The sequence below is a fragment of the Perognathus longimembris genome, chromosome 2 (assembly GCF_023159225.1).
Source record: "Perognathus longimembris pacificus isolate PPM17 chromosome 2, ASM2315922v1, whole genome shotgun sequence".
Taxonomy (NCBI): domain Eukaryota; kingdom Metazoa; phylum Chordata; class Mammalia; order Rodentia; family Heteromyidae; genus Perognathus; species Perognathus longimembris.
The window spans coordinates 93017663-93045207 of record NC_063162.1 but is presented as its reverse complement, the minus strand read 5'-3'; the positions used below and the strand labels follow the sequence as shown (position 1 = coordinate 93045207).

Below are 27545 nucleotides of genomic sequence, written 5' to 3'. Positions count from 1 at the left end.
ACTCTTCTTTCTCAACTGCTTTTTTTTTTTTAAAGCATTATATAAGTGAGATGAAGGTAGAAGATTCCACAACTTGTAGAAAAAAAAAAGGGTATAAGCTAGAACATAATTTCTTTATTAATCTACAAGTAAGCTTTGCTACTGGGACTGACTAAAATGCCGATAGATGTTTAGAGGCCTCAAGACACAAAAATCAGCTTCCCAACACTGCTTCTACAAATTAAGAAACAAGGCAGTCCTGCACTATGGAGATCACTCAGGAGAGGTAGCTAAAACACAGGATACACAAAGGCCCCAAATTCTAACTGGTGAATGAGGCTTATTCCTGGCAAGCCATGTGTTCCCTGGAAGTGGTAGCATTTCATAGGCAAAGTAACTGTCACATGGTCTTTTCCACCTGTTAAAGGAAAAATCAGACATAAGAATATTTAAGAATGGTTGCTCACAAATTAGCCAGGGAATTTTCAGGTGCTAGACAAACTGATTCACAAGACAAGTTACTTGAAAGTAACTTTGCCATGTACAAATCTTAGTAAATAGTACAAAAATTCCTGTTGATAACCTGGCTAGTGAAAAAAGAAACCACTTTCTTATATAATCATTGACCTCACATCTTTGAGCACCTTAAAACCTTATTTTTCATAACTAATGATACAAACACACTCCATCACTCCCAGGAAATGTTTCCTTAAATGAAGGAAAAGAAAAACACTAAGTGCATTGCTGTGGTCCATCAACTTCAATGCAGCTGAGTCAGATATATCTCATGGACATTTTTTTGTATAAGGAAAGCCATCTGTTTGTCAAGTGTTGCTCAAAGGAAAAAAAAAGTTATATACTACTTTTTCCAGTGTTTTTGTGACTGAGAGCTTGAGTTAGTGGTTCACAAGTGGTGGCTATTTTCTCCCCAGACATCATTTGGCAATGCCTAGAGATACTTTCTATTTTAACAATGGGACAGAGAATAGGAGGGCTAATGGCTTCATCAATGGACTGAAATCCAAGGATACTACTAAATTTTCTACAGTACACAAAGATAGTTCAACAACAAAGAATCATGCAGTCCCAAATGCCAACAGTGCCATTTGACAAACCCTGGCAAACATTGGTAATCTGTGGAATCTGAGGGGTGAAGTGTGAGGACTCTTCTGAGTTCTGAAAATTTGGACAGGTGACTCCTACCAGCTGAACTTTCTTTCCTCTGCACCTAACTTTTGTTTTTCTACTTCTAGATGTAGAGGCTGAAACACAATACATCTTACCAAGATGAATATCAGTGGCATCAGTGGCTCATGCCTTTAATCCTTGCTATTCAGGATACTGAGATCTGTGAATTATTGTTCCACGCCAGTTGGGGCAGAAAAGTCTGTCAAACTCTTACCTACAATTAGTCGTCAAAAAGTCAGTTCCAGTGGTAGAGGACAAGCCTTGAGCAAAAAAAAAAAAAGGGGGGGGGGGCTGTTGGAGACACAGAGGACAACACTTAGGCCCTGAGTACAGGCCCCAGGACTGACACAAAATAAAATACAATAAACCTTACCTTCAATAAAACTCTTCCTCCTCCCAACAACCATTTCTTTAGAGTTAACAGAGCTCACCTGAAAGAACACTACTTGACAAGGTTCATCTTAAACTCTTATTCATCAGTATTTCTACCAATTCTCCAAAACTGACAAAAATAAAGAGCTCACTAAGTCTAAACTTAGCATAAATTGTGAGTATAAAACATTTGGCTCATGCTGACGAGAGGCTTTTCTTCTGAGTCTGGAATTTTTTACTGCCTAGACGATCGGTCTCCAAATAAAAACTACAGTCTCAAAAAAGTTTCCCTCATTGGGAACATTTCTTATACAATGTTTTGTTGGGGGAATTAAGTGCATCTTGTGTCACTTCATTGTGAGAGTACAGCTGGAAACTTAAGCCTGGTTTTCCCTAAACTTGGTTTGATGTACTTTTCCTCTTTGATTTTATCCTTCTGCTGCAATAAATCTCAACCATGAATATGACAATATGCTAAGTGTCATGAGTCTTTGTAGTGTAGCAGTTGGGGAAGCCTAGGGGTATTTCCAACACATAATCCTATTGTTTCACTTGTGATATGGAAAAATATCATTTACATATAAAATATCGCATTGAACACTTTTTTCGTACATTGCATTGGTAAAAATAGATGTATTTTCATTCTCAGTTGCTGAAGATTTCCTAAGTCACAGACACACAAACACACACATACACATATGTATATATACATACACATGTACATATACATACACATGTACATATACATACACATGTACATATACATACATATACATATGTATACACATGAGTTAATGTCAGGCACAGACATCCTATAAATTAAACTTCATTACTTCTTCCCCATGAATTCTCTACTCATACAGTTTCACTATCATGTCAACAAAATCTCTGGCAAGGATCTTTCTCACTTCTCATGAGATGAACTCTATCATCTCTAAGTTCTGGTATACCTAGAATATAAACAGCTGTTAACTTTCCATAATCTTTTTCTCCCAAACAACAACCACTCCATGGACTAATTTTAGAAAATAAAAGAGCTTGTGATCCTAATACACTGATTTTTCAATAGTTTGTATTTCCTAACGTGTGTGTGTGCACGTGCGCACACACACGCACGCACCCCTAGGTTGTATGGCTTGTACTCAGGGCCAAGGCACTGTTGAACCTTTTTGCTTAAGGCTAGCATTCTACTATGACTTTCGGCTTTCTGATAGCTAACTGTAGTCTCACAGATTTTCCTGCCCAGGCTGCCTTCGAATTTCAATCCTCAGATCTCAGCCTCTTAAGTAGCTAGAGTTACAGGCTTGAGCCACTGGCTCCAGTGGGATTGTAACTTTTAAGCCATTTGTATCAAAACATTTTGTGGCTAAGGTTGGGGAATTAAGTAAGCAGAGTTAAACAGATTTCTCAGAGAATTTCACAGAACTGTTGCTACCATTCAAATATTGAGGGACATTTTGACACTTTGGTTAGTAGTGTGGCTAGGTAGCTCTACCTGAGTTAAAACTATAAAGCTTTTCACCAGGAGCACCTTAAAGGGACTAGTACGTTGCAGTATCATCTTAAGAAATAGTACATTACTGGCTGGGGTGATGCTCAGTGACAAAGCACTTGGCCTAGCAAGTGTAACATCCTGGGTTTGATCTCCAGTTCCATAAAAGAAAAGACAATATATATATATAAATAAATAAATAAATAAATAAATAAATAAATAGTACATCTGTCCCTGGTAAGACAGCAGTTATCACCTCTGGTGTCTGAGAAGTCTGTGGATACAGCTCCAAGGAAGCACATATATTCTAATCAAGCAGGCATTAATACACTGCTGCATGCAAAGTCTACTGCCTTTGAGAACAGAAACTGTGTAAAGTATCAGCTACACATGAATTTAAAATGATGCCAAGTAAAAATTGTTAATGGATTACCTTAGTTATAGATCTATCTATGGAAAAATGACTTTAGAATTTTATGAAATAGAAATGTTTAACACTGTGGTAGTATTTGGTTTGCCACCAAAAGGCAAAATTAAATTCAGTGATCTTAAGTAATCACTGAATAGCACACCTATAACCCTGGAAATTCAACTGATCATTTCCTAAAACAAAACTAAAATATGTGAAGATCCTAAAAATAAAATGAGTGAGCAAGTATTTTTAGAATAAAACAAAAATATATTACTAAACAAACTCAACAAAGATGTTTGTTAATACTTTATTAGTATTTTCTAATGGACAGAACATAACGCAAACCAAATAAAAAAATTTAACCTTCTTTGTAGTTAATAAAAATAACTGACATTGTGATTGTTTCTTCTTTGATGAAGAAGGAAAGCATTGATAGAACAGTGAGGCACACGGTTGACACTTACTGTACAATGATATGCACAAGGTATCTTTTTAATAATTATAATCCTAAAATGTGCTCATTATCAGTTTTCCCTTGAAATACAGGAGCCATGCTCCTATTAGCAAAACTTACTACTAATAAAAGAATTCTTTACAAGGAGTGAGCAGAAGACTTTTAAAACAAGTCCTTAAATAAGAGGACACAGAAACAACGGAATGTAAGTTGTTGGGTTAAGAAGACAGTTTTAAACTACATCTCAAAACATTAAAAAGTCATTTATTTTACAATTACTGAAATACACATGCATTAAAAGAAAATATTGCACAAAATTAAATTTTTAGATTGTGAAATTTATATTTGTTCTTATTTTTAAAAAATTGGTACACTCCTGGTAGCACTTAACTGTTTGATTTTGTTTGTCCAAACACCAGCAGCACAAACTTATTTATAATGAGCAAACTGAAATATTTAACAAAGTCTTAAATGTTTTTATTTTTGTTTGTTTAAAAAACTTAAGGCTAACCGAGTGCATCCATTGGTCAATGGCACAATTGTTTTCAGCAACTATTTGGAACACCCTAACAAAAGGAAATGTTCATTTAAGTGCTATATTTAAATAATATAATCAATTTTAAGTGAATAAACTACGGTTTCTAGTAGTATATATGTTACCTAAAAATCAAAAAACCCAAAGAAAAATGATTTGGAGGGTTTTTGCCTAAAGGCACCAGACTTAAAATCACATTCAAAATTCAACTATCAGAAGACATAAAGCCTCTTCATGAATGTATCTACATATGCAATAAATGCATATTAACCATAGTACACTGTACTTGACTGATGGGTTAAATATTTTACAGAGTTTAACCAAGTCATTCAAAAAGTAACTCTATTTGAGCATGACCACGCTCTCTCTGATGCAAAACACAGATGTGCATAGAGAAGGTGCACCACCGATAATATAGACTACCATTTTGACATTTCTGCTTTGGAAATATAAACTCTCATAAACAAAAATTACCTTAAAAATCCATTTACTCAAATATTTTTTGGTATGAGTGCAGTTATCTTGCAGGGCTCTAGGAAAAATTACAGCCTTTATATAACTTTTCTTTCCCTGGTTGACAGCCTTTTTTTTTTCCTTTTTCACATTATACAGAAATGCTTTTTTTTCCCACATGTACACGCTAGGCTCTTGCATGGATTCTTCTGTATACATACTCAGATTTATTCTTTTAAAAAATATATGTGAAACAGGCAGGGGTATATCTGATGATCATTGCACTTATGGCCACCACGCTGATGCTTCATATAGACATGTTACACATATCCCACTTTTAAAGCACAGAGAGGGACTGAGGCAGGGGATATACTGGGGTAGAAGACAGATTTCTTCTACCAGAGCCTCTAGAAACTTTACTCACTTGCAAGTTGCAATGAAAGGAATTTCACTTATGTAATTCTCAACATGCAACACATGCTGAATATCTGCATACTGTAAGTATGCACAACAGCATTATTAATAAATATAATTATTATAAAGTTTAAAGGAAGGCTTTATTCTGTTAACAGGTTTCACTTTGTAAATAACATCTAAGTGAAAACAAGACACAATTATCTTGTTCCAATCTTAAAAGCTCCCAAATAATTGGGATACCAATACTCTGTCCCTTTATCTTAAGCACCCAACGCTCTTTGAACACCAGGATACTGGCTCAGTGGTCTGATAAATAACTTCACTATTTTAAGGTTTTAGTGTTAAACAGTTTACAACAAAAAAGCTGATACATCCAAACCCTTAGTAAATGAAAATATTTTAAACTATGCAGAAATCTTGTATACAAGGGATATGAATACTTTCAAGATAACCAAAATAGAGGAAAACTAGGAAATGGAGAGGCTTCAACACTGGAAAAGGTATCTTGTTTTGTTGTTGGTATAAAATTACCTTAGGGATTTAAATGTATACACGAAGGGGTTTTACATACTAGCTTTATTTAGAATTTTACATTATGTGAAATATAAATAAAAGCATATTTTAAAAATAGTACAGTTCTGTTTTCATTATTGATTTTATATGTACACATAATAGAATTAGGAATCTGTATGTTTACATATGACTAACAAGCTCATTAATCCTCTGATTTGCTATTTTTGTAGTTACCTAAGGCATATCTAAGATTATCTAACTTAAAATTATCATATGGTAATTTTCAATTGAGATATGTTTTTGTTCAATTTCTTTTTTGTTTTTTAGGGCAGAATGCATTTGGCAGTTCTTCCAATAAATGTCTCTTCTGTATAATCAGTTATCTGTTAAAAGATAAAACTAATAATTCTGAAACATAAATGAGAATTACCACATGCTTCCTTTTGCACACAGAATGTGAAAAAAACAACTTAATAACCAAGTACCATAAGAACAAAGTAGAGCCCTTACAGCACATAACAATCAATTAAAATTTGCTTTATGTCAATGAATAATAAATCTAACCAAATTCTGATTTTGGTTGGTTTTATATTACAGTGTTATGTCACAAACTGTAACATTTCTTACTTTAAGGGAATTCTTTCACTTTTTCCAGACCTGAAACAGTTGTCTCAAGCACCTGGATAATCCACACAATATCAAAATGCTGACACATATCTAAAAACCTGTTAGGCAAAACATCTTTCCAAAAGGTACATTGCACAGTCTCCAACTATTAAACAAATTAGTCAATCTGAACCATGATTTTGTGCTTTCCTTGGCTCTCATATATACATTCTGGCACTTTGTCATTGCTGGAGAATGTTGATTAATCTGAAACAGAAGAGACCAACTCCATTCTGGCATGAGATGGGGGCAATATTCTCTCAATGTTGCAAATTATGCACCAAATCATTTAAGACACAGAAACTTCTCTTGGTAGTGGCTGAATTACAGATGAAAAGGAGATGAACAGAGGCTTATGGATGTACTAATAATCTATTTGGAGACAATAGAAGACTGGAGCAAACACAACAGTATGAGTTAGGCCCCCAGAAGATCTGGATCTGTCCATACCACAAATCCTTGACACAATGAACACCAGCTTCATAGATTGGAGTGTCACCTTTTCTGTAAAGAAGGCGCTTGAGTAGTTTGAAGTTTCTGTTTGTATTTTTGCATCTGCTTTGACCGTGAATGCAGTTTGTTGAAAAGTTCACGAAATTTATACTGTGGAAATAAGGTTTCTAAAAAGCCTTCCAAGAAGACATAAACCATTCTCCTATTTAATTGATTGTGCTGAAACATTTCAAAAACACGAAGAATACCTTTCCGTGTTGTCTCAGCTCCAATAATGTGCTTCAGTTCATCTAAATAGAGAAGAAAAATACACATAATTCATCACTCAGACAAAGAAAGCCATACAGAAGACTAACTGATAAATAGCAGACATGTAGTTAAGTTTTATCTATATACTATAACTGACACTTAAAAAGGTATGCCTGTCTCCATTGTATGCATGTATCTACCATTCAATTACAGAATAGGCAATGAAAATCAATGTTGCACAGCACAGTTAACATCCAGGCTCAGATATTTCAAATAACATTCACAATCCTGACCAAAAAATGGAGCTGTGGCTCGAACTGGTAGAGTGCCAGCCTTGAGCACAAAAGCTCAGTGACAGTGCCAGGCTCTGAGTTCAAGCCCCATGACCAGTACGTACGTACATACATACATACATACATACATACATACATACATACATACATACCAAGACAAACAAACAAACAAACAAATGTATAAGAACTTGCCAGGTGTCAAAGGCTCATGCCTATAATCCTAGCTCCTAGCTACTCAGGATCTGAGAATGCTGGTTTAAAGCCATCCAGGGCTAAGAAAGACTGTGAAACTCTTTAATTAACCACCAAAGCTGGAAATGGAAGTGTAGCTCAAGTGGTAGAGTGCTAGCATAGAGCAGAAAAGCTCAAGGATAGTGCCCAGGACCTGAATTCAAGCCCAGATCCAGTACGTACATACCATACATACATACATACATACATACATACATACATACACACACACATTTATATTGAGATATGATGAAAGGTTTCCCTCATGAAAATGAAAACTGTACTGGACTTTTCTACTACAGTCATTGGTACTAAGACAGGACTAGCCATCAACAGACAAATGAGCAGTAAATGCAAAAGCCATGTAGTTTAAACATACAGGTAGGAAAACTTGGCTACATTTTAGAATTTCTGTAATAGAGAGTAAAGAGTGGAGTAGTAAAGATAATGCTATGACTATGACACAATAAGCTGGCCACAGACAGCATCAAGTCAGTACAGGAGAATAGTGCTGGGTCACTATATATGGTTACTCTAGAAGTATTTACCATCAGCACTCTAGTAACAAACACTGTGATGCTTTAGAAAGAAATATACAAGTTTCTATAGGTCTATATATAGATATGTATTCAATATAACTTAAAGCAAATTTGCAAATTTACTAAAAAAGCAGGCATGGGACTGGTATATAAATCATAATGTTATATTACCCTCTTTTCCTTCACATGTTCACAAAAGTGTCATCTTTTTAGTGAGGCGCTCCCTGGCCATCCTATCTTCAACTGCAACTCACCTGACACTGCCTCTCTGTTCCCTGGCACTTTCTACTATTTGACATATGCTATTTTTTATTTACTTGTGTTTGTCTTTCCTTCCCAAATGTAAACTTCAAGAAGACAAAGAAACATGCTAAAAAAGTATCTAAAATATGATTAACTTTTAATAAATATTTGCTAAGTGAAGTAAGATTTTGTCCAGCTGCTTAACTTAATCTTATAGTATAACCTGATTTATTTTAACAGTAAATAATACAGATTCTAAATTTTTTTCCAATGTTATCTTGTTTATATCATTAGCCCAATCTTCTCTCAGATCTCTAACTTAAGTGACAGAAACATGACCATTACAGATGTATATGGGCTCTTGTTCTGTAAGTAGAACATTGATACTGAAAATTCCTACTAAATCTTCTTTCTATAGACCATTTGTCTGCTATATGATTTATTATTTATTTATTTTTTGTGTGCTGGTCCTAGGGCTTGAACTTAGGGCCTGGGTGCTGTCCTTGAGCTTTTTTGCTCAAGACAGAACTACTACTTCAGTCACTACTCCACTTCCGTCTTTTTTTGGTGGCTAATTGGAGGTAAGAGTCTCAAGGAATTTCCTGCTTTAAACCCAATCCTCAGATCTCAGCCTCCTAAGCAGGATTACAGACATGAGCCACCAGTTCCCAGCCACACAGTATCTTTATTTAATAATTTAATTCTCCAGATGTTTCAAAGCAACAAGGCAAAGTAGTCAAAAGAATAAGCTTTCTAGTCACTCGAATGTGAGGCAGAATCCCATCAATCTTGGGACAGTCACTCCCAGCTTCTGCTTCCTCACACACAAATCACTTCATTTGACTGTCACAAGGGTTAGTTAGAATATATGTGTAGCATATAGTCAGCCATCAAACAGTAGTTTTCTTCATGAATTAGAAAGAGCCACAAATAAATAAGCTCTACACGAAGTATATCCACTCACCTGGCATGATGGCGAATAATTTAGTTTTTCCTGCAATTCTTGTTCTCATTCGAATAGCTTTATCCCTGCATGGAACAGTCTCTGCTAAAATGCCATTTGGCCAAAATGCATCTCTAAGAAGATTGAATAAATTTCGTAAGCATTTTCATTTTCTAATGACACAAGTCGATAAAATTATCCCAAATTTCTATGGAAAACACAAATATAAACAGAAAGACAAGTATTTCTAAAGTTTTACATAGGCATAATGACATTCAATAAACATGAACTAAGTACATGATTTGATTTTAGGCATGAAAGATTATATACAAGAAAAATAACAGATTACATCTTGCTCAATAGAGTATATAAACAGTAATAAAGACAATAAATGGAATAAACAAAAGAACAAATATATTGAAACCATTAAAACTCAAAAATGGGGAACTGCTGTCTTGCATCCCTACAACCCACATCTCTTAGCTGTGCCATTCTACTTCCCTTGTAATTGTTATAAGGCAACAGAAGAAATTCTTACACATGGATTGAGTACAATGGTGTTTACATACACAACCCATTCTCCTTTACTTTCATAGTGTGCTTGATTACTGTTCCTCTATGTGTAGCATGCACAAAGGCAAGAACTTAGCCCAGCATCTATGCTTCGATCTGGATAATTGTTCTGAGAAAGGGAGATTCCCAAGCAAATAATCTCAATCTTGCACTGAAAAACACTGGAAATTTTAAAATCTCTTAATTGCCCAGGCTTTCTACCTGACTAAGACATGTATCTCTGGAGAATGGATCCAAGCACTGGTAAAGATCTCCAACTGATTCAAAATATAACTAAAGCTAGGAACAACTTCTAAGGAAGAACTTATTCATAACTGGGTGTGGGCTAGTTGTTAGGCACTAGCTAGTGTTTATAATCCTAACTACTTGGGAAGTAGAGATAGGAAGACCAAAGTCCACTAACAATCCAAGAAAAAAGTTACAAGATTTTAACTCAAGTAACAAGCACTGGTAAATTCCTGTAGGCAGAAGGATCACAATCTGACCTACCTGAAAACCAATGAAAGCAAAAGGTCTGGAGATACAGCTCAAGTAGCAAAGCACTTGACTACAAATCACAAAGCCCTGAGTTGAAACTCCAGTATTGGAGAACATCATCTACATACACTAAATATGTGCAGGTATTAAAACCAACTTTTAGAAACAGTATGGACATAGGGAGAAGCTTCACTTTAGAGTAGAAAATCTTCTTGTTCCATCATGAGAGATTACGGAAAAGTTACTTTCCTGCTTAATCATCAATATTCATTACAAAATAAGAGGCAAAAGCAACTACCTTATAAAACAGGATAAATTCAGAAAGTATATATAAATACACAGCTATTGTTCAATACTGATAATTTCCTTTCCCTACTTTCAACTATATAATGTCATGAGTTTTCACGTACTGCTTATCTTTACTTTCATAAAAGAATTTATTTATCTATTGTCTGTGCCTTCTGGAGGAAAGATATTTTATCTCTCCTCAGAGTGCTAGACACAGAGGAAGGGCTTAATATTTTAACAGCATGAACATATGAATTAATTTATCAATGCTGCTTAATCAGTATCATTTTCAAAAGTTCAGATATCTTATTACTAACCATACTATTGTGACATGCATACACAAAATTCTAAAACATCACTTAAAATTCAGGTTACTAAACATAACTGAGAAATACAAATCCCTCAAATTAGCCACTTAATTTATGACCACAACATTTATTAACTTAAAGTCATAGAACTTTGATAAAATGTAGCCTATCTTAAGCATTTAACCTTTCACACTTATCCTATTCTGGTTTTACAAAACAAAGATTAACAGGCTCCTAGGAAAAATATTTATTATAACATCTAAGTCTTTGTTCAGCAATAATGACTAAAACCAACTTTATGTCCAGGAAAGAAACAAAAGCAGTGAAAGTTAATTAGTTAAAACAATGCTAAACTCTGTACTACCTGAAAGAAGTGACTGTGTCTTAAGATATACCTGAAACGTTTCACTGAATCGGCTACTTGTTCTGGTGAAGTCATCCAATCAACATGGTCAACTATTTTTCTAAAAGTAAACAAAGTTAAAATAGTAAAAGGTGAATTACTTTCATGGAGCAAGAGCATACACAGTGCCTCTGAGCGCAAGAGACTTCTTTAATGATCTTAAAAAGCCCACAGGCTAAGACCCAAAGTGGCTTAAGCTATTTGGGAGCTGGAATTGGGGCATCAGTTTCCCTGATTAAATAATAATGACTCCATCTCACTCAACAGCTGGACCCAGTGGTGTGCACCTGTTATTCCACATACAGGGGGACGCACAAATGATGGGCTCAGTGGCATGTTTCCATCACCCCCAGTGATGCAGAAAAAGACAAGTAGGAGGATTACAACCTTGGCAGAACTAGGCAGAAAACAAGACTCTACCCTGAAAATAAGCAACATAAAAAAAAGCTAGAAGTGTGAATCAAATGATAGAGCTTGGTGCAAACCTCAGTCCTGAAAAAGAAAAAAGTAGGCCAGACAATAGAACAAAGTCTACATATAAAGGTTGAGTAATAGACTTCATGAAGTAAAAGTTAAAAGCTAGTCAAATTCCATGCAAGAAAAAAAAATGAAGGAAAGAATGGTACCTATTAATAGTATCACCATATGTGGCTCTAATCAGCTGTTGAAGTAGGTTTTTGATATTTCTTCGCAACCACTGATTTCTCTCTTTTAAGTCAAATACTTCATCCATTAGAAGCAGCATGACCCTAAGTGGAATATTGTCATCCACCTGACAAAATATGGAAAGAAAGAATTGTTTTTAATTAATAATTATTTATTGTCAAAGTGATGTACAGAGAGGGGTTACAGTTACATACGTTAGGCCATGGGTACATTTCTTGTACAGTATCCAGAGTACTCAGATGAGATACAGTGATAGTGCGGGGATAACCACAGGAAGGGGATACAAGCGATCATCAATAAAAGAAGCTACGGTTTCACATGGTATATTGAAAGTAATTACAGCAGTGATATCACACTCATTTCCATAACATGGAGTTCATTTCAATTAGCATCATCTTATGCGTTCATAAGGGCATAGCTATTAGGCTCTTGTGAACCTCTGCTGTGACTAGCCTAAACCTGTGTTAATTATTCCCTATGAGGGAAACCATAGAGATCATGCCTCATATCTAAAATATATGCAGAACTAAAAAAATTAAATTCCTCCAAAACAAAACCTCAAAGAACCAACAGCCCTGTCAACAGAAACTTAAAAAGAGACTTCTCAGATAAGGACATGAGAATGGCCAAAAGACATATGAAAAACTGTTCTACATCACTGGCCATAAAAGAAATACAAATCAAAACAACATTGAGATTCCACCTCACCCCAGTAAGAATGTCCTTTATCAAGAAAACTAACAATAACAAATGTTGGAGGGGATGTGGCTAAAAGGGAACCCTACTTCATTGTTGGTGGGAATGTAAACTGGTTTAGCCACTCTGGCAAGCAGTATGGAGATTCCTCAGAAGGCTAAACATAGAGCTCCCCTATGACCCAGCAGCTCCACTTTTGGGCATCTACCCAAAAGACCACAAAGAAGAACACACTAAAACCACCAGCACAACAATGTTCATCGCAGCACGATTTGTCATAGCTAAAATATGGAACCAATCCAGATGCTCTTCAGTAGACGAACGGATCAGGAAAATGTGGTACACAATGGAATTTTATGCCTCTATCAGAAAGAATGGCATTGCCCCATTTGTAAGGAAATGGAAGAACTTGGAAAAAAATTATACTAAGTGAAGTGAGCCAGACCCAAAGAAAGAAATTTAATTTATTAGCGTTAGCTATTTACAACATAAGGCTATTTTTATAAAACTGTTGTGTTATACAATAGCCAAGTTATAGAAACAGTCCAGATGCTCTACAATAAATGAGTGGATCAAAAAAGTTGTACATATACATAATGGAATTTTACTCACTCATAAGAAAGAATATTATGTCATTTGCAGGTAAATGGATGGACCTAGACCAAATCATGTTAAGCGAGGTAAACCAAGCTCAGAGAAACAAATGGTGCATGTTTTCCCTCATATGTTGAAGCTAGATCCAAAATACAACTTGACATAACTTATATAGGACTCTAAGTATCTACGCACAGGAAAGTAACTCAAAGGCATAACTTTTCTGAACATTTAAAATACTATTTATTGAAATGAATTCCAGGAAAAAGAAACATAGGATTTTCTTGTTGTTGGTGGTGGTGGTGGTGGTGAAGTTTGTTTTGGGTTTTGGTGCTTTTTGGGGTGGGGGCGGGGTCTCTTTAGGAGGAATATAACATATAGAGGGACGCACAGAAAGGGAGGGAGAAAGGGTGAACAAATGCAGGCATGTTAAAATGTAAAAAATGAACTTTGCAACTTGTGCACAAGGATGGGAGGAGGAAACTGAGGGAAAGCAAAGAAAGAGATGACACTGTCAACAAAAGAAATGTACTTATCATCTGACTTATGAAATGGTAAGTCCTCTGTACAATATCTTAGTAATAATAGTAAAATTATATTTTTAAAACTATTGCATTATGATATTCAGAATGGCATTTCCTTCTAATTTAGAAAAATATTTCTAATAGCTCTAAAATTGTAGTTTTTTTTGTGTGCTTATGACAGTCTAAGGAAAAATGATTTTGCTCTCCTCTTAGAGAAGCTGAACTATGTATTGGTTTGATGATGTAAATAATGCATCCTCTGCTGTTTACTGTTCATTTTTCATAAGTATAAAGTGTTCTTACTCAGTACATAACCTAAAAATTTTTTCAATGTGTAAAGGGGTGGGGTGGGAGAGGTGGGTAAGAATAGTAAAAGGATTGACACTGATCAAGAAGCACTGTAGTGATAAACTGCTCTGTTGAATGGCAGCTCCTTTGTATAACTACTAGAAGAAAAGAAAATACATATTTTTATTAATTTATTTATTGTCAAAGTGATGTGCAGAGGGGTTACAGTTTCATATGTAAGGCAGTGAGTACATTTCTTGTTATATCAAACTTTTTACCTCTTCCCTCATTTTTCTCCTCCCCACCATCCCCATGAGTTGTACAGTTGGTTTAAAATATATAGTTCTGTAAGTATTGCTGTTGCATTGGTTTGCCTTTTACACTTTGTCTCTCCATTTTGATGTTCCCCTTCCCTAGTTCCAATAAACGTACTCAGTATCCCAGGCATTGTACATATGTATCACTGTTGAGCAAAGAGAGCCAGACTTAGTACACTTTACAGTTTTACTAATATAAAGCACTAACGCAGAATAAAAATTAGGACAGTGATCATACTTGGTGGGGGACAGGGTCATGCATGGAAAGAGTGAAGAAAGAGCTTCCTTGAGCACTGGTCATTTTCTGTTTTGTCAATTCAGTGTTAACAATTTATCCAGCTTACCTAATAAAGTGTGTATATATTAATGACACACGTACATACCATATTTAGTAAAAAGTCAAGAAGATCTGGCAAGCATGATTTGAATTACAACTATTATATATTATACAACTATTATACATATTACCAACAATAAAATTAACTCACATTATCATCAAGTTGAGCTGATACTCGACAATGTTCAGGATCTGAATCAGCCTTTGTAATTAAAGGAGGCACCTAGGATTTTTAAAAAGAGCAAAAGTAAACACACTCAACTGTGAAAGACCAAAACAATAAACCAAAGCAAGCATTAGCATTTGACTTATCTTTTTGCATCAATCTAAAATTTGAAAGAAATCAAACTTTGGACATTTATTTAATTACTCAGATTGTTTTCATTAAAAGAAAAAAAACTGACTGAATTTCAGTCTTAAGTTGAGATGTTTACCTTTATTGTCAGCTTCACTGGACAGAGAAATGCCTGGAGATTAGGAAACCAGACCTTTGCTTATGCTCTGAGGTTGTTTCCCAGAAAGAACTAAGGCAAAGGGGAAAGCTGGGGGAGTGGATCATCCCAAAGTGTAGGGCTGGGATAAAAACATGAAAAAGGAGAAGGCTAGCACAGCAAAGATACCCTTCCCCTAATCTGTGGGTCTGTCTGTATCTTCCCCCCTTTTTCCCTCCCCACTTCTCTCTGCTTTCTTGACTGTTCTGCTCTAGCTCCCCACTATCCCTACACACCATGATCCAGTAAGACAGAAGCTGTTAGCCAAAATAAACCTTTCCACTGTTAAGATGTTGTTTCTCCAGGAATATTGACATAGTGAGGAGAATGCTAGAACACAGAGGGAGCAACCTCTTTAAAGCTAAGAAAGGTTAAATAACTTGAAGACCAACTACTAGCACAATCAAGAACACAAGTATAATCGTCTTTCTCACCATAGAAACTCTCAACAGTGCATACATTTCTTATCCAACTTGTACGTACTGTCTTACATATGAAATTGTAACCCCTCTGTACATCACTTTGACAAAAAAGAAATGAAAAAAAAAAAAGAAATCCTCAACAGTATGCGAAAAGGCTTAATAAACTGAACAAAGGCCTCCATAAGTGAATCAGAACAAAACTGACTTCATGTTTTCTAAATACTACTAGCACAGCTCATTTGCACATAGTACTTACTTATTTGCTAAGCAACTTATAGCACTGCACAATAAGAAATGGAATAATTCTAAAAAGGTACATAAAGTATTAACTTCCCTCATTTTAAATATGTTTTAAATGAACTTTAAAACTACCACAACAAAAACTGACAAATGACCAGACTTTTCAGTATCTATTTCTGAGAGAAATTATTTTTTCATTATTTATTAGACCATATGTGATTAAAGGACTTTGGAAAAGGGGTCAATATATGGTACCTGACTTTAAAGGTTCATTTTAGATATTACTGAAAATGTCTTCTTACCTTGAAGAATGATTGTTTTATGTCTTGACCTAATCTTTCGGACATTTTTCCCATGTTGTCTGACATTTTAGTCATTCCTTCTGCCAAACTGTCAGGAAGGGATTTAACTGCATTTGAAACATTCCTCATAGAATTTCGAAGAGGATTTACAAATGTGTCCATCTAAACAGAAAAAAACATATGTGAGATTATTTCACTGTGTCATACCCGTTACTCATTTTGAAAGCCTAGAAAAATAAAGATATATATATACGATGACTTTCCATTATACTACTATATAAGTAAATTTAACAATATAAGCTGGGCAATGGTGGCTCACACCTGTAATCCTAGCTACTCAGGAGGCTAAGATCTGAGGACCTTGGTTTGAAGTCAACCAGGGCAGAAAAGTCCACATGAGATTCTTATCACCAATTAATCTCTTAAAAACTGGGTCTTGTCTCTCTTGTATTCCCTTTCTGTGGTTGTACCCCAGCTACCATGGTATGTCATCTGAGTACCCTGGATACTGTTTATATGGGTATTAGAACTAGGGAAGGGGGCTGGGGATATAGCCTAGTGGCAAAAGTGCCTGCCTCGGATACACGAGGCCCTAGGTTCAATTCCCCAGCACCACATATACAGAAAATGGCCAGAAGCGGCGCTGTGGCTCAAGTGGCAGAGTGCTAGCCTTGAGCGGGAAGAAGCCAGGGACAGTGCTCAGGCCCTGAGTCCAAGGCCCAGGACTGGCCAAAAAAAAAAAGAACTAGGGAAGGGAAAAGGAATATCAAAATCAAGAGACAAAGGATAAAAAGACAAACCATTCCAAAAGCAATACTTACAAAGCCATTTGGTGTAAACCAACTGTACAACTCATCCGGGGGAAGAGAAGGAGTAAGGAGGCAGTAGGGGAAAAATGAGGGAGTAGTAACAAGTTGAACAAGAAGTGTATTCACTGCCTTACATATGAATCTGTAAACCTTCTGTACTACTCTTTGACAATAAAGAAAAAAATTTAAAAAGAAGATGACAAATAAAGACAAATGGAGAGAAAAATAAAACTGGAAGTGACAATGTGGCTCAAGTGGTAGAGTGCTAGCCTTGAGCACAAACAGGCTCAAGCACAGAATCCAGGCCCTGAGTTCAAGCCCCACAAGTGGCCAAAAAAAAAAAAAATTGCCTTTGAGGAGTCTTAAAAATGAATCTTTAGAATTGTATAAGTGATTTAAAAATTGACAGATAAGGTTATTGCTGGAAAATAAATCTATCACTCACTGTCATTTTTGAGGGAGAGGAAAAAGTATCACTTTAAGTTGTTATATAATCCAGGCTGACCAGGAACTCATGATCCTCCTGCCTCAGCCTCCTGGTTGGCTTAGAGGCATGCACCACTGTGTCCAGTCTCACTGTCATCTTTATTAGAGAAATCCTAAATGAAAAGGTTTTCCAAAACAAACTTATGCAGGTAGAATTATACACTTCTACCAAAACTAGAAGCAATGCTTTCAATAGAAGCTAAAAAGAAGGTAAAATAAACGGAAAACTAAAATAACAATATTTTAAGATTTCAAAAACCAAGCTCTAAGAGACAAATAGCACGTTTTCTCTTATATGTGGAAGCTAGACCTAAAACTGGACATAATAACCTACAAAGGACTATAGGCACTCAGACACTAAAGAAGGATACCCTCAGGGAAGAAACCCAAAGGCATAACTTCTCTCTGAACATTAAAAATACTACTTATGGAAACATAGGTGGTGGTAATGTGCTGTTTTTGCTTTTTTTTTTTTTTTCTTTTAGTGAGAGTAAGGTGAAGCACAGAAAGGGAGAGAACACAAAGGTGAACAAATGAAATCATGCTGTTCAGTAGATACTGTAGAAAATGAGCTAGGTGAGTAACCTGTGGGTAGATACGGGAGGGGAAAAGGAGTGATATTATCCAAAATAGAAATATAGTCATCACTTGAATTAAGAAAGGATAACCACTCTGTATAACATCTTAATAATGGCAATAAAATTATATTTTTTAAAAGTATAATAAAAAAGGAGAAAAAGAAAAGAACGCATTATATGCTCTATTATTATTTAGAGAGAATGGTGTCCATTAATAGAAAACAAAGATGAGTTACAAATTAGACAAGTAAATATTTTAGTAAAGCAGAATATGAGAATTATTTTTAAAAAATGTGACCAGAGATATAAAAAAATTTCCAGAGGGTAGACCGCAAAATTTTATATCTGACTGTACATATGTTAAATCATTTCAACTAAGAAAAGGAGAGAAATCTAAACAAATTAAGTAGTCTCACAAGGGACTCTCTGAAAGGAGACTAAAACAAAAAAACTTTTTTGAAGTTGAACAAAACTTAAAGAATATTACCCAGAAAGTGTTGTCACACAAAAACTATCAGGAAAATAAATTATATTCTATGTAAAAGAGAAAAGAGGTAATAGTAACAAACTAAATGTAATGGTTTATATGAAATGCAGCACAACGTTAATAGGGCAAGAAAACAAGCCTCCTTCATACCATTTATACATTCATCAAGAAAATCTACAATAGGTGAAACAAGTAGCAAGGACAACCAAACATGAATCTCAAGAAAACAATAAAATGGTTGCGAGTTTTGGTTATTGCTGCAGCTTAAGCTGGGCCAATAATACAGCAAATATGCATCATGGAATACCCAATCTATAGTGAGACACTGTCAGGAGAAGCAAAGTGTAGAACAAGGAAAAGTTACCAAGTTATGAGAGATACAAAGATTTTAGAAATGAAATTCTTGTCTGTGCTATATGTAAGTACACATGTATATACGTGTGCATGTATATCTGTAATTCTATATATAATTTTTGGTTCACCAGAATAGATCATTTAATATCTTCAAACATATTTTACATATTTATGTTTTATGTTCATAGCAGAGATTTGAGTACATCTAAAAACTTATGAATTGACTGAATGAATATACTCTATCTATGTGTTGGCCTGAATTACCACCACTGATACTATTAAGGGATTCTTAAATTTTATATCATTAGTGAGATATTAAAAAGTTACTAGTGTACCATTCCAGACTTAAAAGAATTTGTCCCTCTCCACCCCCTCTATGTATATATACCCGCTATTCCTGTGACTTAAGAACAAATATCATATTTGTAGGGCAATGGGGTAAATAAAGGGAGTTAAAACCTCCATCTAATTACTCTGATGCTTAACCAAAGATAAGAGAATCTCATAAGCACAACATCAGAGTCTATCACTGGATAATTACATTTATAAAATAGGGTTTAGGTTAAAATAGATGTGCAAAATGAAAAAACCAGCAACACATAAACTTTCAAATCACCAGACATAAGAGTAAACTGTGAATTGTTAATAGATAAATTTAAGCTAAGTTATATAGATGCTATCTGTTCATTCTGTTACCAATTCAACCACATTCTTTGTATTGGTAACAAGATACATTATGGAATTTTATTTTTCCGTTTAAGAAGTTTTTTTAAAATGGAAGTTGTATATAAAATTACTTCATTCCTGCACCTTCTCAATTGTTTCTTCCTTATATTTGCCCTTTTCCTTTCCTACTTGGTGGATTTGGGTTTTTGTTCCAGGATCTTTTTGTGGTCTTTGTCCTGTTACACCTGGTGATAGCCACTTTGCTGAGGTAAATGCCCACATGGACAGTGGTGCCATGGGCCTTTTCCATTCAATGTAGATGACATACTTCTTCCAGTAAACCTGGACACTCTGCCAATGTGCTGACCTTCATAGTGTACTTATACAACTTGTACCTCATCATCCTTTCAGAAGGGCATAGATCACACATTGTACTTCTATATCAGCTCTTTGGAAACAGGAGAAGACATAATTTTCCTGTGAATGTGTGACACTGCATTGAAATGCTTTTTCTGGTTCTTGTTTCAGTAAGAAGTGACAAAGGTATTGAACTTCATTTTGGCTGTTCCTGCTTCAGCAATGGCCAAAAAGGGGAAGAGCCATTTTGGAATTGTAACATTAGATCTCTGAATTCTTTTCAGAATATGTACACATCATAAAACTGGATAAAAAGACTGCAAAAGGCAGGTGCTGGTGGCTCACTCTGTAACTCTATTCAGGAGGCAAAGATCAGAGGATCATGGCTCAAAGACAGATCAAGCATGAAAGTCTAGGAAATTCTCATCTCAAATTAAGCACCAAAAAAAAAAAAAAAAAGTCAGAAGTGGAGCTGTGGCTCAAGTAAGCGAACAATAGTCTTGAGCACGAAAGTTCTGAGTTCAATGTTGGGTCTGATTATTTCTAACACTCAGGAAGGTATCATTGGTCTAAATTACTTTTTATCTGTTAGAGATAAAAGATAGCTACTATATGTTAAGGAATCTTATGTAACATTATTAGAGCCTGAAAGTTATGGCCTACATTTTTGGGGGAATGATTAAAAATTTATTTTATTAGAATGCTTATTTCTTTCTTTACAGAGCTGGTCAGCAATTGCCTTAAAAAGTATTATATTTTCCCCCTACTTTATAACATCAGAAAGAGTCTAGGATAGAATGGTCAGCTTTAGAATGAGCAAATAATTATTTTATTAAATAATAAATATTCTCAAAAGGCAGTCAGGCATCTGGAGAAGTGAGTACTTTTAACATTTGGTATGTTGTTTTGTGTAATGAGTATTCACTGGTTGTGAAATTTGTGAATAGTTTGTATTTTGAGATTTTCCAGTTACTTTGAGATGTTAGCTTTCCAAAAATGAGATTCATTTATTTAGTTTCTTTCTGATGTATAATCCTATTAAAAGAAATTGCCATTTGTTTAGCTATTCCTATTGATCAAAATCTAGGTTGCTTCGGCATTTGCTGTTTATGAATAAAGCTGCTATGTACAAAAAAAAAAAAAGCTCTGAGTTCAAACCCCCAGACCAGAACACATGTGTGCTTTCGCACACACACAAGATACTATGTGAATAGAAATACCACTTGGTAATTATTCTTTCTAGGAAGTGTTATATCAAATTTGGACAAACTGTATGATCAATTTATTAATCTGTTATATAGCATTATTTCTCAGGCTTTGAATAGCTACTCATAAAATATTTGTACATTGTTTTCTCTGGTGCCTGCTTCTAGTAGAATGTAATTAGGGAAAAACAGTATACTAGTCAGTAGAGAAATGTAGATGGAAATCCTAATTCTTTTTTTTTTCCAATTTTTATTGTCAAACTGATATACAGAGAGGTTACAGTTTCACATGTTAGGCATTGGATACATTTCTTGTACTGTTTGTTACCTTGTCCCTCATACCCCCCTCCCCCCTCCCCCTTACCCTTTCCCCCACTGAGGTGTTCAGTTCACTTACACCAAACAGTTTTGCAAGTATTGCTTTTGTAGTTGTTTCTCTTTTTTTACCCTGTGTCTCTCAATTTTGGTATTCCCTTTCAATTTCCTAGTTCCAATACCAGTATACACAGTTTCCAATATACTCAGATAAGATTACAGAGATAGTGTAGGTACAACCACAGGAAGGTGATACAAGAACATCATCAATAATAGAAGCTACAGATACACATGAAAGTAGTTACAACAGTGACATAACAATTGTCTCCATAACATGGAGTTCATTTCACTTAGCATCATCTTATGTGTTCATAAGGGTATAGCTATTGGGCCTTGTGATGCTCTGTTATGACTTGCCTAAACCTGTACCAATTATTCCCAATAAGGGAGACCATAGAGTCCATGTTTCTTTGGGTCTGGCCCACTTCACTTAGTATAATTTTTTCCAAGTCCTTCCATTTTCTTACAAATGGGACAACGTCATTCTTTCTGATAGAGGCATAAAATTCCATTGTGTATATGTACCACATTTTCCTGATCCATTCGTCCACGGAGGGGCATCTGGGTTGGTTCCAGATTCTAGCTATGACAAATTGTGCTGCGATGAACATTGTTGTGCTGGTGGCATTACTGTGATTTTGTTTGTGGTCTTTTGGATAGATACCCAAAAGTGGGGCTGCTGGGTCATAGGGGAGTTCTATATTTAGCCTTCTGAGGAATCTCCATACTGCTTGCCAGAGTGGCTGAACCAGATTACATTCCCACCAACAATGAAGTAGGGTTCCCTTTGGCCACACCCCCTCCAACAATTGTTATTGTTAGTTTTCTTGATATATGACATTATTACTGGGGTGAGATGGAATCTCAATGTTGTTTTGGAAATCATAATTCTTGATACACCTAAAAATTATTCAGACAATTCTAAGAAGGTCAAGAAAACCTTGGTGACTGCCATTATGATTTATAAAAATACGTATAGGCTGCTAAAAATGAACTTTTATACTCATTAGTAATTAAAAATATGCAAAGTAATTATTTGGACATACAGAGTGCTACTTCTGGCTGTTAAAAATGGTCACTGTATACATGTTTCTTTTATCTCAAAAAACTGTTCTTAGGGCTGGGGATATAGCCTAGTGGCAAGAGTGCCTGCCTTGGATACACGAGGCCCTAGGTTCGATTCCCCAGCACCACATATACAGAAAACGGCCAGAAGCGGCGCTGTGGCTCAAGTGGCAGAGTGCTAGCCTTGAGCGGGAAGAAGCCAGGGACAGTGCTCAGGCCCTGAGTCCAAGGCCCAGGACTGGCCAAAAAAAAAAAAAAAAAACTGTTCTTAATTCATTAGTTGTGTACTAGTAAAATAAATACAATTTAGAGATAGATGAATATAAGGAAAACATGAGAGGAGGATTTTAATGTATCTCCGTTGATAATAAAGCTATTTGTTCATTATTTATTTATTTGTTTGTTAGTGTCAGTCTTGGGGCTCAAACGCAGGGCCTGAATGCTATCCTTGAGCTTCTTTTGCCCAAAGCTAGCACTCTACTAGTTGATCTACAGCTCTAATCCCAGCTTTTTCGAGGTAGTTTACTGGAAATAAGATTCTTATCGACTTTCCTGCCCAGCTGGCTTTGTACTGAGATCCTCAAATCTCAGTCTCTTAAATACCTAGGGGTACAGTTGTGAGCTACCAGCACTCTGATTAATAAAGCTATTTCAGGCAGGATTTTAAATGCAATCACTTCAATCATAAATAAATCAATATGTGTTTCATCATATATATATGTTTATAGCCTGGAATTCACTATTTAAACAAAGTATTTAATGTAGAAATGGTAGTATCAACTAGAGAGATAAAATACAACACACGAAAGTAACTATACAAATTTCTACCTCAAATTATTAATTTATCTATTTTCTATCAATAGCTTAATCTTTTTTGTTCAGGGGAATCTTTGAAGAAGAGAGGAAGAATAGTAGGAATATTTTCCCTTCTTAATTTTTATTTTAAAAATTGTAAAAAAAAAAATACTAGTAGTTCCTGCATATCCTTCAGCCACCTACCTAACTGCTACTATTACAGATGCTGTTGTGAAGTGCCTTTATTGCTGCTGCTGCTGCTGCTGCTATTATTAAAAACCAACAGTTATTTAGAGGCAATGCGCTAGGTACTTTTAAGCATAGAATATTGCATTGCACTCATCCAATGCTCTCACAATGAAGGTAATATCTACATTCCTTGAGGAAACTAAAATAATATGCTCAAGTTCACAGTTAATAAATATTAAATAGTGATTTGAACTGAAGGCTGTCAAGCTTCAAAACTTATATTCTTATCAACTAATTCATCCTGCCCAATCTGAGCAACCATTTCTTATTTTTCACTTAGAATCTTACTCAAGTTTAGGTCTTACATCCTATATGTTATTTAAAGGATATAAAATGACATACTTCTCTAAGTATAGGCCTCCTATCCTTTTTTATGTTAAAGAATTTAAAATAAGATTTACTTTAAAACGTATAAATCCTCTCAGAACATAGTCTACTTCATCCTACTAAAATTACAAAAAAAAAGTTCAGCCTAAAATAGTTCTTACTCCAGATAATGAAAAGCTTGTAATATTATGCAAATTTCTCTTAATGTGCTATTTTAACAATAATTTTTCCTTTCTTTGAACCTACTGCTAGCTCACAACCCACATGTAAAGGGAGGAGTTTACATATAGTAGCTACTCAGCAGATACTCCAATCAGCAAGCAGTATACTAAATAAAGCACAGAAGATAAGCCTCTAATTCTAGCTACTCAGGAGGCTAAGATCTGAGGACCATGTTTGTAAGCCAGCCAGGGCAGGAAAGTTTGGAAGACTCTTATCTCCAATAAACTACTCAGAAAAAACAAAAGGGGACCCGTAGCTCAGTGGTAGAGCACTAGTCTTGAGCTAGGCATGAACAGCACCCGGGCCCACCCTCCAAAAGGTAGTTTTAAAACACACATGAATCTAATCTTTTCTTTCTTTCTCTCTCTCTCTCTTTTTTGTTTTTTTTGTTGCCAGTCTTGGGGCTTGGGACTCAGGGCCTGAGCACAGTTCTTGGCTTCTTTTGCTCAAGGATAGCTCTCTATCACTTGACCCACAGCACCACTCTGGCTTTTTCTGTTTATGTGGTGCTGAGGAATTGAACCCAGGACTTCATGCATGCTAGCCAAGCACTGCTAAGCAGTATTCCAAGGTAATCTTTTCTTTTATTAAAAGAAATGCTTGACTGACACAGGTGGCTCATGCCTGTAAGTCTAGCTATTCAGGAGGCTGAGATCTGAGGATCACAGTCAAAGTCATCCTGGCAGGAGAATGCATGGGACTCTTATCTTCAATGAACTACCCCAAAGCTGGAAGTGAAAATCAGGCTCAAAAGGTACAACACTGGGCTGGGAATATGGCCTAGTGGCAAGAGTGCTTGCCTCCTACACAAGAAGCTCTCGGTTCGATTCCCCAGCACCACATATATGGGAAATGGCCAGAAGGGGCGCTGTGGCTCAGGTGGCAGAGTGCTAGCCTTGAGCGGGAAGAAGCCAGGGATGGTGCTCAGGCCCTGAGTCCAAGGCCCAGGACTGGCCAAAACAAACAAACAAACAAACAAACAAAAAACAAAAAGGTACAACACTATCCTTGAGCATAAAAAGCTCAGGGACAGCTCATTGGTCTTGAGTTAAAGCCCAAGAGGAACACACACACACACACACACACACACACACACACACACACACTTGAAATTATATGCATAGGTGACAACTTCCAGAATACAATTTTTAATAGTTTAGTAAATCCAAGCAAGGGCTGAAAAAAATGGGATTGGATCAGAATAAAAAGCTTCTTCACAGCAAAACAAATAGTCAATAGAATGACAAGATTGTCTATATGAATTAAACAAGATAGCCTATGAATTGAAGAAGCAATTCTCAAAAGAAAAAGGTGATTGTTCATGGCTAGTTACCCAGGAGGCTGAGATTTGAGAATTTCAGTTGAAAGCCATCGAGGGCAGGAAATAAAACTTATGTACAATTAGCTACCAAACACCAGAAGTGGAGGTATACTTCAAGTTGCATCAGCCTTCATTCGGGGAAAAAAAAATGCTAAGTGACAATCCCTAAAGCCCTGAGTTCAAGCCCCAGTACTGGCACAAAGCAACAATAACAAGAGAAGCAGAAATGGCCAGTAAACACCAAAAGATGTTCAATATCCTGTCCAAAAAGGAAATGCTAATCAAAATTACACTAAAAGTCCATATCACTCTAATCAGAATGGCTTTCACGAAGAACATAAATAACAATTATTGGTTAGTATGTGAGGAAGATCCCTCAAAACAATTCAGAGGAATGTAAATTAGTGTAACCAGTATAAAACTAAAAACAAAACAAACAAATAAAAACAAAAAAATCCCACAAAACAATTGGGTATATATCCAAAAGAGTATATAAATCACTACACAATAGAGACTCCTGAACACCAATTTTTATTGCAGTGTTGTGGGACTGTTTGGAGGGACTGGGAAGTAGAAAAGATGGCAGAAAGGGGAATAATATCAAAACATATCATATCTGTGTATTAATATGATATATAAGAAGACACACTAACAGAAGGGATGAAGGATAGAGCAATAGAAGGAGTTAATCTAATCAAAGTACAATATACGCATGGGTAAAATGTCATGATAAAACCCATTTGTACAACATGAGAGAAAAAGGGAAAGAGAGAGACATCAATGCAACCATGTGCTTACCTTTCGAGCAAAGTCTCCTTTCCCCTTACTATAGGCTTTGTTCTCAAGAAAATCACATACACAGTGAGCCAAAGGTGGGGATGCTTTCATCATTTCAGGTGTTAACAGCAACTAAAAGATGGATAAGGGCATTTTGAACTGATAATTAACTACTGTTTATACTTTTATTTTATAGAAAGTTAATATGTAATAAAATATTTAACCTTACTTAAAAAAACAAGTACAAGGTTAAAATAAAAATTATTAATTGCATTGTTATGTTGAGTTTGATGTGCATTCTCTACATATGCTATTTTGATTTTCAGAACATCTCATGTGTAAGTTGCCCAAATATACTTACCATTCTACTTTCTGAGCCAACACCATACACTAAAGAGCCACATTAAAAAAAACTGTTATACAGTAATACAATTAATATTAAATAGAATTTTATAAAAACAGAATGTTTGCAAAAGAATTGGAAGAAAAATTTTCAGATGTTATAAAGGAATTTTAAGTGAAATACTGTTTTCATAACTACAAATGAACTTAACATCAATACAACCGGTGAATTCATGAGTTAAACAGTATAGACACACTTAAGTTAACAAATTTGTAAAAGGGTTGTCATCTTCAAAATCTTATAGACTACAATTAAACTGAAATATATATATATATATATAAAGTCAAGCTGGAGCCAATGGCTCACATCTGTAATCCGAGCTACTCTGGAGGCTGAGAGCAGAGGAATAAAGATCAAAGCCAGCCCAAGCAAGACAAGTCTGTGAGACTCTTATCTCCAGTTAACCACCAGAAAATGGGAAATGGCACTGTGGCTCAAGTGGTAGAGTACTAACCTTGAACTGAAGAGATCAGGGATAGCACCTAGGCCCAGATTTCAAGCCCCACAACCAACAAAAAAAGTCAAAGTATTCAGCAAGGGTCAAATAATATCAGATGTTCAGCTCTAAGCCAAGAGTGAATAATGATGGGTAAGAGCAGAGATTTGTATGTTTCTATTGTCCTTTCCATAGATAGTAAGAATGTGGAATTCTAATTATGATTATAAGCAGTTATGAGTTATCTAAGCAGTATTCAGTATTATTTTCAGTAT

At 35.5% G+C, this 27545-nt stretch overlaps 1 protein-coding gene and 1 pseudogene across 5 annotated transcripts in view; both read right to left on the bottom strand.

The window, feature by feature from the left end:
* Positions 1-3736: 3736 nt before the first annotated feature.
* The window catches only part of Snx13 (sorting nexin 13), a 119154-nt gene continuing 95345 nt past the window's right edge, over positions 3737-27545 (bottom strand). For all 5 annotated transcript variants that reach the window (XM_048339734.1, XM_048339735.1, XM_048339737.1 and 2 more), the window contains 7 exons: positions 26453-26563; positions 16359-16520; positions 15055-15126; positions 12108-12253; positions 11474-11542; positions 9454-9566; positions 3737-7224 (listed from right to left, as the gene is read on the bottom strand). In XM_048339734.1, the coding sequence (XP_048195691.1) occupies positions 6977-7224; positions 9454-9566; positions 11474-11542; positions 12108-12253; positions 15055-15126; positions 16359-16520; positions 26453-26563 (921 nt within the window). In that variant the 3' untranslated portion in view covers positions 3737-6976. The remainder of the gene's footprint in view (positions 7225-9453; positions 9567-11473; positions 11543-12107; positions 12254-15054; positions 15127-16358; positions 16521-26452; positions 26564-27545) is intronic.
* On the bottom strand, positions 19871-21078 carry LOC125346847 (annotated as a pseudogene).